The sequence below is a fragment of the Semicossyphus pulcher genome, unplaced genomic scaffold (assembly GCF_022749685.1).
Source record: "Semicossyphus pulcher isolate SPU_LCO1_2020_fin unplaced genomic scaffold, fSemPul1.0.p SCAF_11, whole genome shotgun sequence".
Classification (NCBI taxonomy): Eukaryota; Metazoa; Chordata; class Actinopteri; order Labriformes; family Labridae; genus Semicossyphus; species Semicossyphus pulcher.
Window position 1 is genome coordinate 6,235,891 of NW_027211615.1, and position 15,320 is coordinate 6,251,210.

General features: G+C 41.9%; 1 protein-coding gene across 1 annotated transcript in view; it reads right to left on the bottom strand.

The window, feature by feature from the left end:
* Window positions 1-1,012: 1,012 nt before the first annotated feature.
* Window positions 1,013-15,320, bottom strand: part of ptchd4 (patched domain containing 4) — a 43,897-nt gene continuing 29,589 nt past the window's right edge. Inside the window, exon 3 of the mRNA XM_069657503.1 lies at window positions 1,013-2,990. Within this exon, the coding sequence (XP_069513604.1) occupies window positions 1,309-2,990 (1,682 nt within the window). The 3' untranslated portion in view covers window positions 1,013-1,308. The remainder of the gene's footprint in view (window positions 2,991-15,320) is intronic.

Sequence of the window (15,320 nt, forward strand, 5' to 3'; positions counted from 1 at the left end):
TGTCGTTGTGATTTCTTTTCATCACAAATAGCGATATCACTTTTTTTTACTTCTGGAACAAAACATGGAAGTTCAACTTTAACTTCGGCTCTCTGTCAGCTTTTCACACTGTTTGGCAACAGTGTACAAAAAGTTCGTCATCCAAAGCCTGATTCATAATCTGCTTCACAAACCCCGAACGACATTAAATAGCAACCATTAAATTAGCTCAAATTCATGATTTGTGGTTGATTTATATGGATCCGTTCAAACTGAGTGAGACTGTTTTGTTTTGATAGAAATCAGTCAAAGAAAAAAACCTGTACACTATTTGGCACCACTGCAAGTTTTGAATCACATTCAGACCTTCCAGTTATCAGTGCTGTGCCTGTAAGCATTTGTAGATGGATCACAGAGACATTCATACTCTTACAGAAACCATCCCATTGTCAGCAAACTGCTAGAAAGTTCAGCGTTTCAAGCAGCTGGGGACACTTTTCAATTTTGGTTTAACTGTTCTGGTGCAAACACCGTTTGGGATTTACTCAGGCTCACTGCCTTTTAAATACTGCTTCACTTCCTCCTCATACGCTGCAGCCCACTGTAGCTCCCACTGTAGCTCCCACTGTAGCTCCCTTTGCCTCCTGCTAATATAAACTAAAGATTCTGCTACCACGATTCAATGTGCAAGATAATTCTTCGTAATGGACACAGTGTACGCCATCTGCCCAGGTCAGCTGTTCGGCTATTTAGAATGTAACAGTAAAGCATGTGGTGTGCTTTCTTTCCAAGGTGTCTCTCTCGTTTGGTTTCTTCTGCTTATTATCAAGGTGTGAGGAGTCAGGTGAGTGTGTCTCCTGCACAGTTAAGATGGTACCCTTTTGTATTATAATACTAACCGCTTTCCCCGACTTGTCTGGGCGTCCTTGGCTTAACAGACTGCTTTGCTCTCCACTCCCTACTTTTGAGATAAAGACTGCAGGAGATTAGAATTGCTAATATTTAACTGGAATAACACGCTGTATGTTAAGAATGTACTTACAGATTTAGCATTCATGAGTCCTGTTCACTTTTTTATACCAGATAGTGAGGGACAGAGCTTTAGAGCTGTGAGCATCTTGCAGTTTGTGCAAATGAGATACACTGTCCGAACAGAATGACTGACCAGTGGGGCTGCACTCTACTGTGGCCTGCTTAGCTGCTGTTGGTTTGGAGTGACCAGTGCCCACTCCTCAAGGGACATCTCGCATTTCCCTGCACCTCAAGAGGCACCTCAACTTTGGGGAACACCACCTTTTTCCACTGCTCGTCGCTTAAATTACAAACCACTTAGACGTTTGTCACATGATCAGGATTCTCCCTGACTTCAATGCACTCTATCTCCTCCCTTTCTCTTTCCCTTTCCCGTTCCCGTTCCCTTTCCCGCTCCCGCTCTTTACGCTTGGCCCGTTTTTTTTTCTTGTGTCGCTTTTTGGATGGCGGGAAGAAGGTCAGGAAGACGGGCAGGATGACAAAGCAGTGCAGCACTGTGCAGCCTGCGGTGAGGAGGGAGCATTTGAACAGTGTATAGGTCAGATTGGAAGGCACAAATACCAGGGGCATGATCCCTATCACAAAGCAAGATGTGTTCTGCAGGATCGCTGCCCCGTGCTCCTCCAGAGCCAACTTGATGCACTGCGTCCTAGTGTGCTCTGTGGCTAGCACAAAAGTGTATAGGTGTGGTGCACAGTGATCCATGGCAAAGTTGAGGGTATAAATAAGGCACAGGATCGAGATGCTGTCCATGCCAACGTTCCATAGGGTCATCAAACCTAAGACGCCCAGCTCTACGGAGGTTACTGTGAGAATGAGCCAGAAGTTCCCCAACGGGTTGATGACCAGGAAAAAAGTAAGGATGAGGATTGTGAGTACGCTGAAGCCTGAGGTTAGGATGGGCGAGATGACAGAGGAGCTGTAGCGGTCCATGAAAACAAACGTAGGATTAAAGGCAATGAACTTGATGCTGTTAATCAGCATCAACGGACGAAGCTTTTCCAGAAGCTCCACCACTTCTTCCCGCTTCTTCTCCGTCGTTCGTGCCACCAAGTACATCCGAGAGGCGATAATGTCATACTCATCAGTCTCACGGTTCTTGGAGAATATGATATCCTCAGTGAAGTGCTGATACTCCGGGCTGCGCAGAAAGGAGCCCTTAAGTATAGTGATGAAATCACTCTTGGTTGACGCACTCACATTCACCACCCTCAGGTAGTGGAAGAAGTTGTCCATCCAGGAAATCTTGTTGAAGCCATGACTCAAAGTCTTCAGGTGCTCCTGCACTGTGGAGTTCCAATACTCAATAGGCTCATAGATGTAAAACCCAATCACAGGACTGTAGTTACTGAAGTACTTCTGCTGGGTCATAGCATAAGAAACACTCGGAGAGTTACTAGCCAGCAGGTTTACTATATTAGATCCATCACTGATTTGTAAACATCCCATGAATGAGAAAGAGGCGTATATGAGGTACAGGATGACCACAAAGGGTTTGACGTAGGTGTTGGTAATCCATTCTGTGTAGTGCTCACGCAGAAAGTGCTGGATGAAGTGATTTTGGTAGGGGACGCTGTCGTGGTGTGTGGACAAGTCATGGCCGTCACTCATCATGGTCTTAAACCATGTGGGCTGGCGGTCCAGGTACTCCACTGAGGGGATTTTACAACAGAAAACACTGTGGTAGCGGTTCTGCTCCAGCTGTCCAGCAAACACCAGGCAGGAGCCATAGAAAGAGAAAACATAAAAGTAGTTGACCAGGATAGCAACGCACATGCTCTGGCAGAAAATTTTCACCGATTCAATGTTGGTAAAAGGGCTGGCTCCCATGCCAAATGTGATAATGTAAAGTGAGCTGGTCATGGTGTAGCAGACCATCACGTCAGCAAAAGCGTCCGCCACACGCTCCTTGAAGGGAAGGTTTTCCCTTGTTCTCCTCCAGCCTGCCAGCAGCTCAAACACCCCTTTAGTTCCGTGGCCTAGAAGAAAAGACAAAGAACTCAATAAGAATCGTGTTTGCACTGATGTGTTAGCACTGTGGAGAAGAAATATTAACATGGTCTTAACATTTGTTGTATTTGCATGGAATATTGTGTAAATAATACTCTTGAAAGAATACTTCAGAAATCATATATAAATGACAAAACATCACTTTTAAATTGACAGGATCTAATAAACTATACTGTGAAAATATTCCCCAAATGGAATCTGGATTTCTGAACTGTCCCCAATGTATGTTTGTATATTCCCAACAATTGCACCTTCTTTCAAAAAGCACTTAATACATACATTTAGGAAGTGGCCCTTTGAAGCAGACCAGATCCATCTATACATCCATCCAACATCCACAACTCAACTTGGTATCATCAATACATTAGATGAGCAGCTGTGCTCGAAAATTTTGGTTGCCTGGTAACATCCTTTTCTGTTACGAGTGCAGCCTTCTGTGTTTCAATTTGGTGGATTTGCTCACTCATGTGTATGAGAACCAGAGATGTAGACTCGAATCATGGTGACTTGGACTCGAGTCGACTCGAGTCACTGTTTTGATGACTTGTGACTTGACAAAAAATAAATGACTTGAGACTTGACTTGACTTGAGGCATGATGACTCGGATGACCTGCGTGTGTTCATAAGTTTGAATGTGAGCTGTTAAATATAAAATGATCAAATTCAATGTTGTCAAGTTTCTGTCTAACTATTAAGTATGTATGCAGCGCAAACTGGGAATCATGATTGGACGACTCGAAAAGCTCCCCGTATGTGATTGTCATGATTGGATGACTGGCTGTCAGTCAAACTCCTCGCTATGGCAACACTTAACATAAAGGCCCCAAAGAGAAGCCTCATCAGTCGTACTCGTTACTACTCAATACGGTCTCAGAGCAGACCATCATCATGGCTGCGTCTGTGCCAAGATAATACAGATACAATTCACTGTCATACTTTTTGAACAGGTTATATAAACTGGCCAATAATATCATTACTACTATTATCACAACTAAGGACTCGACTTGACTTGACATAACCTGTGACTTGACTTTACTTGACTTGCCCCCAAAAAAAGTGACTCGAGACTTGTTTGAGACTCGAGCTAAGATGACTTGGTCACAACACTGATCATCACAGCCTTCTACTCGGTGCACCGGTGACCATGAGCAGAGGCTAGAGCTTCTGCTTTTTGGTTAACAAGTTGACTAATCTAATTCCACCAGTTTATTGTGGACATGTCAAACATGTACTGATGTTTTAAACATTTTTCCAGCACTGAAAAGCCCCTTACCAATTTCACAAGAATACACTCAATCAATGATAATTATGACTAATGTAATAGAGAAATTTGCTTTTCCCGTCATATCCAAGATAGAGTAACCTGTCCTATCTACTGTGCATCAGTAAGCAGCAATCAAAGCTCTCTACAGCAGGCTCATTCATGTGATTTAAAACTGGGATTTTCACCGCTCAAAAATAAAGCCATGAATATACAGCGTTCACAAAGGCATGCTCTGTAGTGCAAAACTCCCACACAGGAACACCCGTCCTCCTACGCACGCTGTTCTTTTATTTGTGAAATGCTGCATTCCTGATGGAGGGGAAAACTACTGCCAGGGAATTTGTTATGAATTTTTGAGCTCTTCATTCAATTTAATGTTCCTCCAGCATGAAAATATCTCACTACAAGTGAAGACTGGATTTTGCCAATCAGTAAATTTCTCTGACAACATTAGCTTTAAAATATTCCTTTCAAATCTAGCAAGTGGACAGAGACAGCATTATAAATGTCACCCTGTCTGACGCAGAGAAAAGAAGTTAATTAACTATAAAGGATTAGTCGTTTGTAATGAGTCGGCTTGATGGCTCTTCCTGCTTTTAGTTTTATTAAGCTGTGCTGCAAGTCAATTAGTTAGTGTCAGTTTGTTTAGAGGGTGTAGAGAGAGAGGAAATGCACGCCCATGCTTTTTTTTCTAACAGTAAACCAGCTCATCAGCTGAAAATAGGATCTGAAGTTGCAGTTAATTCTTGACATGAAATGAAAAGGATGGATGGATTTTAACCAAAATATGTTTACATAATATTTACTAGCATTTATAGACTGATATTACAATATACTATTTGTATCAGCAATGGATAATTTAAAGTATACACATTATGTAATTTCATGCTCTTTAAATGGGATATTTGTATTCATCAATCAAATATTTTGTATTGCCAATGTGTGAAAGGATGGTAGAAGAACGGATCAATTGAGACCTTCCCCAACTTCCTCCATCGGCCCTAACAACCTGTGGGCTGATTGTTATGTAAAGAACTCGGGGCGGTTTTTCCACGAAACAAGAGGATGTGACGTATCTGCATGTTCGCGAGTCCCTCTGCCGAGCGCTCATTCTACGCCACTACAGTCAACAGTGTGCAACACGAGACAACGCAAGCTGTGAAATGGAGACAGATGCCAACAAACGACAGCACCCACAACAACACCAACACAAACTACACACAAGAATAAAAACAAAAAAAAGTTTGAGTTTCTAGTGAAGCTCGTCTGAAACAGGAATGTGACCAACTTCAGGGGGAATACTAGAGTCAACATCGGCAGGGCATGCGATTCATGGAGACCTTCGATTGCTTTGGGGATCATAACAGACCCACAACTGGCTTTGTTGCTACGCGCTGAAAGATTGTTGTTAGCTCTGTAGTAAGTAAAACCTATTGTTGTCATAGAAACAACATGATACAATTCAATGAACAAGTCTCGTCAGTGAAAGTAAACAGAGCTGGTGAGTTCGGAGACTGAGCATGTTCAGTTTTGTGTGTCTTCGGCAAAACCCCCGAATGCTTGTTCATACGTGCGAGTGTCCGCGCAAGCGTGCACAAGACGGTTGAACAGCTGACCGTGTCACTAGGAATGAGGGTTTCCTGAAAGTTAACTTTAGCACCTTGTTCAGTTATTATATTCATATTTTACTTTTACATATTGTATTGATTTATAAGCATCAGGTCCCAGAATAGAAAGGTACCAGGGATGCCTTGGCCTCATGGCAGGTGTCCCAACCACCCCACCACCAGGAACCTGTGACAATGATTAAAGGCAGAAAATAATTAAAGAGGCCCATCAGAAGTTTTCAAGTGTCTTGCTTGTTCATTATGAAAGTTTTTTTTAATTAACCTTGATATACAGTTGAGGCCATATATTTAAATACACCTCAAGACATGGTTCTATACAATTCTTGTGTGAACTCAAAAGGGAATACTTAATTTTCATGAGACAAAAATCACACAATAGAAAATATGATGTACTATTCTTTTATTGACAAACAGATTTTATGTGGGTCAAAAGTTTAAATACTCTCTCAGACATGAAATACTGTGCCAAAATTTTTCGCCTAAATATCCTGACAGAATTGTTGTGTGTTATTCGGTCAGGTGTGTGGGCCTCCTTATTCTGACATGAACTTTAATTTCAGTTCACAGATTGATTGGATTCAGGTCAGGGCTACACGTTACTGTGCTGTATGTGAGCCATTTCGTCACACGTTTAATCTGTGCTTAGGGGTGTTGTCCTGATGGTTGTCTCTGTTATGAACAAGCTAGCTGATGGCTCTAGATTTCAATTCAGTAATATAATCAGATAATCGTCCTTCCTCATCCTGGGTGTGGTGAAGTCTTTCTTCCTGAACAGTGTATGATTCCAAGATTCACAACGACGTGTGCTAACAGGGCTAGCAAATGATGTGATGTGAGACTGCCTGTTGTCTGTCTGCGCTGGCTTCTCCTTGTGCTTTAAGCGCGTGTGGTTAAACATCAAGCTAGTGTTTCTATGATGTACAAGTTTAACACCACATATCTTACTCAGCACGTTATTGTCAAAGTACTTCCAGCCATCACTTTTCCTGGTCACGGCTGACATGGTGCATGTAACTGAGTTAAACTACTTTAGCCGAAAACAACACATGCACGGGTGCGCGAGTAGTGTAACGTTACTCGAATAATGAGGTCAACAACGAGCACTTGATTACTCGAGTACTCGTCGCCATCCCTACTAGGAACAGGCCCTAAAATACAAATGTGTTCCCCATTTAATTACTGGAGCATTCCTCATTAGCTTTAAATTGTTACTACTCTTTATCAGAAGCTTTAAAATGCAGTTCCATTAATTTCTGGGATCTTCTAAAGAGACAGTAGAGATGATGTGTTCATATTTGACCTACAGAAAATGTGTTGTAATACACAAATGCTGAAAGAAAGTTCTTCTTCTTCTTCTTCTTCCTGGCTATTATTTTGAAATTCTCTCTTATAGAATCACAAGAAAACACAACAAGAATTGAGTTAGAATATCTGCAAGTTAGGTGTATTTAAATATATGGGCCTAAACTTAGGCTCCTCTCATACAGGAAGCTCGAACCAACAAATTGTATCCATTATCAACAAAAACAAGCATAATGTGACTGCTGCAAGTAATACATGTGTTTCAGCACAAACACAGTCTCAAACACAATGATTAGCATTAAGGCTATAGTGGTGAAATAATGTTTTCTCATAAGAGCGGGACTCGTTTTAACAAGGACTTACTCTTGGATGATCACACCTGTCTTGTCTCTCTGTGAACCACCTATGCTTCATAAAAGCTCCAAAGCAAGACAGTGAGAAAGAATCCCAATTAGACGGGATGAGAGACAACTTAAAGGGTGCAAGCAAAGATCAAAACACAGCCACACTCTCACCGGGGTGATGTGTATTCACAACCACGTCAAACTACAGACAGACACTTCAGCGGAGAACATGTTTGAACTGAGCAAAGAAGACAGCACGTCTCATCTCCTTTTCTTTAGGGAGAATGTTTTTCCATATCAGTGCGTTTAATCTAAGAATGCAGTATAAATACTATTTGAGTGGGGAAACAATTCGCTAATAGGCCACGTTTGAACTTGTTAATGTGCTTTTTGCTTTTAGCATAATGTTTTTGGCTGACCGCCGGGATCAGCCCTACACACGGGTCTGTATGTGACTGACTGACTGAGTGATGGTACTTTCAAAGCCATAGAGAGAGAGAGAGAGAGTTGCGGCATCGCAATGGCGGATCATGGAGCGTTTTGGACCTCCACTGACGCGACTCTCTGTCTACATGGCTCTGGATACTTTGTTCGGGGAGTAGGCAGGGCTGCTCCTCCGCAGTGCGCACCTGCTTTACAACACGTTGTCACCAGCCTCATAAGGACAGTCCTTGTGACACACAAAAGCGCACTTAACCTGATGCAGTCGTCCACATACTAGGTTTTGACCTAGTCTTGTTAAAGACACATCAGTGACATAGTTGGATTACAGGGGGTTGTTGCACGTATAATTTAATGTAAGCCTAATATTAATGTAAGAATTTGCATTGCAGAAATGGTAATATGAATAAAATACAACTAGTTTCAATGCACAAAATAACAACCAATCACAGAAAAATGATTTCATGCAAACAGGCAATCTGCCCACAGCGTCCTTCCCATTCATGTATAGCTTTGGACTGAACAGTGTTACAGTGGTTTCATTTAGTAAATCCCCAGTTAGTAAACTAGCTATTAATCAGTGAAAATGTAGGAGGGACTTTTACACACAAACTTAGTAATGGATTAGTAATTAAGAGGATTTGGTAACAGCAGGAGCAATCAAATCATGTTGTACTTTCATCCAGTGAGCAAATAAAGGAAAAACAAAAGAACCCTGTGAGCGTGCCAGAGACATGTAACGCATGGCTGGAAGCATGGCTGCTACTCGATGCTAATCAGCTTTGAAGGAAACCAACAATTCTCTCAGTGTTTAAATCCTTACAGTTGCAAAACTGAACATCTACGTCTTCATTCGGGCCTCTCTGACTGGAAACATGATATGATGAGGCAGGAAGAGCAGGGGGTGAGGTAACAAAGTCATAGAGACGGAGAGAAATTGCATTCCTGACTATTGCAGTTATAAAACTAAACCAGTGTCGCTGTGTTGTCCCCTAAACAACTGTGCGGGCACGCACACACACACACACACACACACACACACACACACACACACACACACACACACACGCGCGCACACACACACACACACACACACACACACACACACACACACACACACACACACACACAAACAGACACACGCACTCTTATATCCACTTTATAGCCATGACTATGAGTCTGCAGGGAAGACCAGACTCTCATTTGCTGTTGCTCTCTCCATCTTCACCCACACAAAGACTCCCCCACACACATACTCTGGAACACTAGAACAAACACACATAGCGACAACAAATGAACAAGTCTGCCTCCTTTCAACTTCCCCTGTTCTCTATATATGAGACTGCAGGTGGTGGAATATTTTTTTGGCAGCTGCAGTGAAGGCCTTCAACACTTGGTCCTTCTTTTCGAGGAGGAATGTTAAGCTGTTTCCGGAGTATAGCTGCTGTTTAGGACAATACGGCCCTGTTGGCAGCATCTGAACTGGAAATGTTGGGGTTCTAGCATCTGTTGAGAGTAAACATTATAGAACTACAAACTTACAACACTCACACACAGTAATTTAAATACTTTCTTCTCCTCGGCTCAGTCTCCAATACATTGGACAACACTGTCTTAACCAACCCTGCTTAAAAGCTCTGTCTATCGGTGATGTTGCTTTACACTGGATTGCTTCTTGGCGGGCAGGCCTTCTCTTTTAGTGGCTGAAGCAAGCTCCTCAAATATTCCTCTGTCTTGTGAAGTCCCTCAGGGTTCAATCCTGGGTCTTCTGTTATTGTCATTGTAATGTGGAGGGTAGGGCTGCACGATATTGAAAAAAACAAACATTGCAATGTCTTTTTGTTCTGCGATATTAATGCGATATTTTTTTGCAATTTAAAAAACAATACAGGAAATTATACCAGATAAATGCAGTGTGTTTTTTTATGTTCAAATAACAATTAACAATTATACTTTTTATTATTTGCTTCTAACAAAACAAAACTCCTACGTTTATGACTCCTGGTTCAGTGACACCTGCATGATAGTAGTAGTAGTAAGTAGAAAGAGTCCAGGTGGAGCGACACGTTACTTTAGCCAACAAAACTGCCAGTTAGGATGCTCAGGATTTTGAGTAGTAAATTGGCCTTATCATTGTGAACTGCGTACTTGTGGTGCTATTAGACAGCATGCCAGAAAACAGTTTTTTAAGATCCCATCGCTATTATTAATTACCGAATGTCCAGTTTGATTAACCTTCTTTCCTTTGTCCCAGTACCTCCATTGTTAACAGTCTAACTCCTAGCCCGGGTACTCTATCTCATTGAGAAGCATGTCAGCGTGTGTCATTTTTTAAGTGACTGAGCTGTAATATAATGCTCAGGACACTAAAGTACTCTGGTCTTCAAATCAGGTCACAATTGTCTCATTTAAGGACATAGAGAATGTCACATGTGCTTTTATCTCCTGCGGGCTGGACTACAGTGATGCACTTTGTTTAAGCATCAGCTGCAGCCTCGGCTCACTTAGACTCATGACCTCAGCATTTCTTGGAATTCGTGGCTACGCAAGGATTATTCTCTAATTCTTCTTCTTTCAGTGTTTGCACTTCATTGTGGTAATTTTGAGCATAGAAACAGATGTAGCTGGTGTTTAACCTTTACTCATTTTAATCACTATTGTTAACATTTGCAGCAAGACGTCAAAGCTTGTGAAAGCTTTTACTCATCCACCTGTTCTCATTCCCTCTAATGTGGTGCAGCCTGCTGTCTGCCAGCCACTACAGCAGCGTGTCAGGAAAGAAGGAAGGATAAAAGGTAAATGGACTGTACCTATATAGCACCTTTTATTTCTAGTCTTTGCGACCACTCAAAGCTGCTTTTACACCACATGTGACATTCAACCATTCACACACTGATGCCAGAGGCTGCTACGTAAAGTGCCCAACTGTCAATCAGCCTTCACATTCACACGCCAATGGCTGTGCCACTGGGAGGAATTTGGGGTTCAGTGGACACTTAGATTAGACTGAGGGAGCTGGGAATCGAACCTCCAACCTTCTGATTGAAAGACGATAGACTCTACGCAGCCGCCCCATAAAGAGAGAAAGAAACATGAGAATCTGTTGCTCAGAATGAAAAGATGGAGAGGTGTGAGTTATTGTACCTCAAGCCTCTTCCAGATGCAGGTCGAACCTTGAATGGATTGTAAGAGGGCACTTTGTCACTTGCTGTCCTGCGTACTATCCTGCATTCTTCCCTATTCTCTCATAGCTTGACCACGCTGATCCTATGATAGAGGCCTGGGCTGCTTTTGCGCTCCCCTTGCCCCCACTATGAGTCATTAAACTCAACTACTGTTCTAAAACTTCTGTGAAAAGCACATTCATTTCATGGCAAGAGAGCACACCAGCCACTCCTGCCCACCTTGGATTCTCCCATTCAGGATGACTGTCAATCATGCAACATCTTCAAACAGTTGAAGAAGACAGAGGAGCCAATATTGCAAGGAGGAGGTCCCGCTGCAGAAGAGTGATCCAAACTCAATAAAAACAGACGGGGAGGAGTGAAAGTGAGGGGGAGCACAGGGGAGCCCAAAAGCAATCTTCACATCCAAATCAATATGACTCCCAAGTCTTCTTTTTCTGCAACCACGAAGTACGTTTCTCTCTATTAAATTCACGTTCCAGCATTTGCTGGCCTGGATAATAGCAGCTGTAGGCTTCTAGCTGGAAGTGAGCTTAACCCTGCTACAGTGAGATACAGAGGTGATAGCTGCTGTAAGACAGCGTCATTACACAGATTGCAGAATGAGATTCGCATACTGCTCTCAGGGAAAGCATCTGACAGCAATTATCAAAAACTAACAAATTCATTGGCTTGAAATCCCACTCAAAGACCTATTTGTCTTTCCGTCCAAGCTTTTCTTATTAGTTTAAAAATGGAGCTCAGTGGGAAAAGGTGATGTCACATTCCTTTAAGCCACCAATCAGGATTTAGCAATGACTAAATTAAAACATGATGATGTTTGTGCTTCTGTCGCAGGATGGTCAATCAGACCGGACCAGATCGGACCAAATCTGACGAAATCAGATAATCCAAGGGTATGACAAATAAAACCTGATTCAGTTATGGCTTCAGATGGAAAACTTTGCAGGGGCTTACTTCACTCTGCAAACATTGAGATGCACTTTATGTTTGTATATATTTTTGGCTGACTGCCGGGGTCAGCCCTACATTTGGGTCTGTATGTGACTGACTGAGTGAGTGTGTGACGGTACTTTCAGAGCTGTACAGAGAGAGAGTTGCGACATTGCAATGGCGGATCATGGAGCATATTGGACCTCCACTGAGCCTTTTTTACTTTGCGGTTCCGCCTCAAAGACAAAGATCCGTCCTCATGCCACCTTTGTCATTCTACATTGGACCAAGCAACGCCGGCGTAAGGCCGCCCCAGTTTGTGTTTTTAAATAGCGTTCCGGCATTGCGGAAGCAAAACGTGTGCGAGTGTAAACAACCAGCGCGTGCTTCAAATACACTCACACGGTGCTGTTGCGCCCTGCCAGCTCTGCAGTTTACACGGAAGCATCAATTTACATCAAATGTCAACGTTGAGTCTTAATGGAGGACGCTTTGGATTCTGCAAGAGAACAGAGTTCACATTGTGTCTAGATCGATGATGTTTTTCTTTTTATTACCCGAAACAATCCCGATCAATCTTTATCATATTAACAATCTGCACTTCAGTTGACTAACCCTGTCCATACCTAACCATTGTGAGTTTGCCCTTACATTAACCATACTGCATTTGCTATGTGCATGTATTTGGGAAAGTAATAAGGACCCGTGAAATTTCCAAATTGTATTGTAATCTAATGTCACTTGCGTGTGTCATCATTAATATAAGGGTTTAATTGATTTGTTCTCTGGCATTTCACTGCAGAAAGAATGATGCAAAGTGAATACAGTTCTGCAGTCACACTCAGCTCAGCAGGAACACCATCCTTTTTCAGGAGCCTTGCTTGGTTTAAAAAAGTTCTTTCTGAATTGCCACCAAGTGTGAAACAACAAATTTGGCAATTTGCATTCTAAAGTCCTCTCCTTTGTGAGGAGAAAAGTATGTTCTGCTTTCCTGCAGCAAAACATGGAATTAAGGTCAGTGTGGTACATCTTTTTTCTCTCTTCAGCAGAGCTAGCTGTAAGAATCTAATAAAATGCAGTAGATTGAACCAGGGATACAGAGGAAGCCTCTCGGTCTGTTGAATATGGACAGTGTTGAGAATAGGCTGTGGATTTTTGCTGTTATTTTGAGACGACTGAGCTGTCTGCATATGTGTGTATGCACATCTCAATTTATAATGCCTAACTCACAAAGTGGTCTCCATCCCTCAGATGACACCACACACAGCATCTGGAGCAGTATTAATTACAGGACAAGTAAAGGACAATGACAACTGACATTTGTTGCATCAAGGTGGTGATACACATACCAACTTTTACATCAATGTTTCAATGTTGACTTTTACAGTGAAAACGGTAAACCTCCTCTGATCTGGAAATGTCAGATCAGCAGCGACCTGTTGTGGTCAACTTACAGAATTACATCACAAATGCTCCAATCGCAGCCCAGATCTTGGGTCATGTGATCTCTCTGGCCTGAAAAAGTTTCTGAATATTGGCGGCAATCCAAGTGCAGTTGACCGAGGAGAAGGAACTTTTATTATTAAAACTTTACTCAGGTGAGTGAATGTGTGGAGAACATCTGTCAGGTACAAATAATTGAGTAGAAACTAAAAACACATTTAAGATGGTTTATTGCTGTGAAGTTTGTTAGTGAGCAGATTTGTTTTAGATCGTTTGAGCTAGCTTAAATTGCGGTCGTAGTAGGAGTTGCTATGGTAACGGCGTAGTTGTAACTGGAACGGAGAGTACAGAGAGCCTTGTTGCCCATAGACCTGGGATCCCTTTCCGAAAGCGGGTTTAGTGAAAACCCCGAATTTGTTAACCCTGAAATGAGAGAAACCTCCAGCTTGCCGTTTCAGAAAGAGAGGTAACTTTAACTCTGAGTTGGTTACTATGGTAACTGTGTCTGTGAATCTAACCTTGTCGGGATTCACCATGGTTGCCATGGTGAATCGTGGTATCGGGGCTCCATTAATGCTGGCTTTGAACACAATGAACACAAACCACAGAGAGCACTTACTGTTACATCCAACCAATCAAATCCCCTTTTATGTTTTAAAATGTTGCCTAATGTTTTGAAGAAATATAAAAAATAAAAGACCACAAAAATACCACAGAAGACTGAAATCTGCAGTAACAGGAAGTGCGACACACAAGTTTTTTCAGCTGATTCATTCAATATACATGACCTCACTACTCTTTGATGCTATATTTAGCCTTGTTAAGAGTGGTCCTTTTGAGACCCCACTTCCTGCCGAATGTTCCATTAAAAATGGATTAGCCCCCAACACACCTGCTCATTGACTCTCACTGGTAAAAGTGGCTCTCAGCCCGCTCAATGTTCACACACTCACACAAATGGCAAATCTAATGAGAGGATGAAACGTAGGGGGTTAGCATACTGTGGCTTGTACTGATTAATTATTGTGTTTTTTTTCATATCGTGCACAATCAGAGTGTATTGATAACAGCCTACAAGGAAAAAAGTGCAAAACCCCAAATGATACATATAACTAGTTTTCTAGCTATGGATGATACCTAATGTTTCATTAGAGATTCCATAGAGCTGATTTAGAAAAAATTATCTAAATATTCTATCTCTTAATAGTTGTAAAAATGCCTGTGGTCGACACAGTAGTACAAAAAGAAATGTATTATGTATTTCATGCATAATCAAAAATGTATTTCGTCTATGATAAAGCTATTTGCCAGATTAGGCCCTGTTGGGTTACAATATAATGATAAGAAACAATCACAGCCTTTATGAAATGTCTTATATTTACCCACAGCTCGACTATAACTGCTTTTTATAAATTGAACATTTTTTTAAATGAGATACTCTGAAGGGACTCCCTACAAACACAGTATTTCACCCGGGGGCGGAGCCTTACGTCCTGCGTGTTGTGTGTCTGATGCGTGTTCTCGTCGGCTCACAGCCTCACATTCATCTCGTCTCGTCAGTTTTCAGATAAGCTAGCAAAACCGTGACCTACAAAGTTGTTTATTATCCTAATTTTTGCTTTAACTCTAAGATTTAAACCTACAGGAGACCTCACGCCTCATTGTAACTCCAACCAGATGATTTTTTATTTCTTGTGATCATTGATTTTCAAAGATACACTTAGATTCTCCAACCAGCTCCAACCGTGATTAGACTTC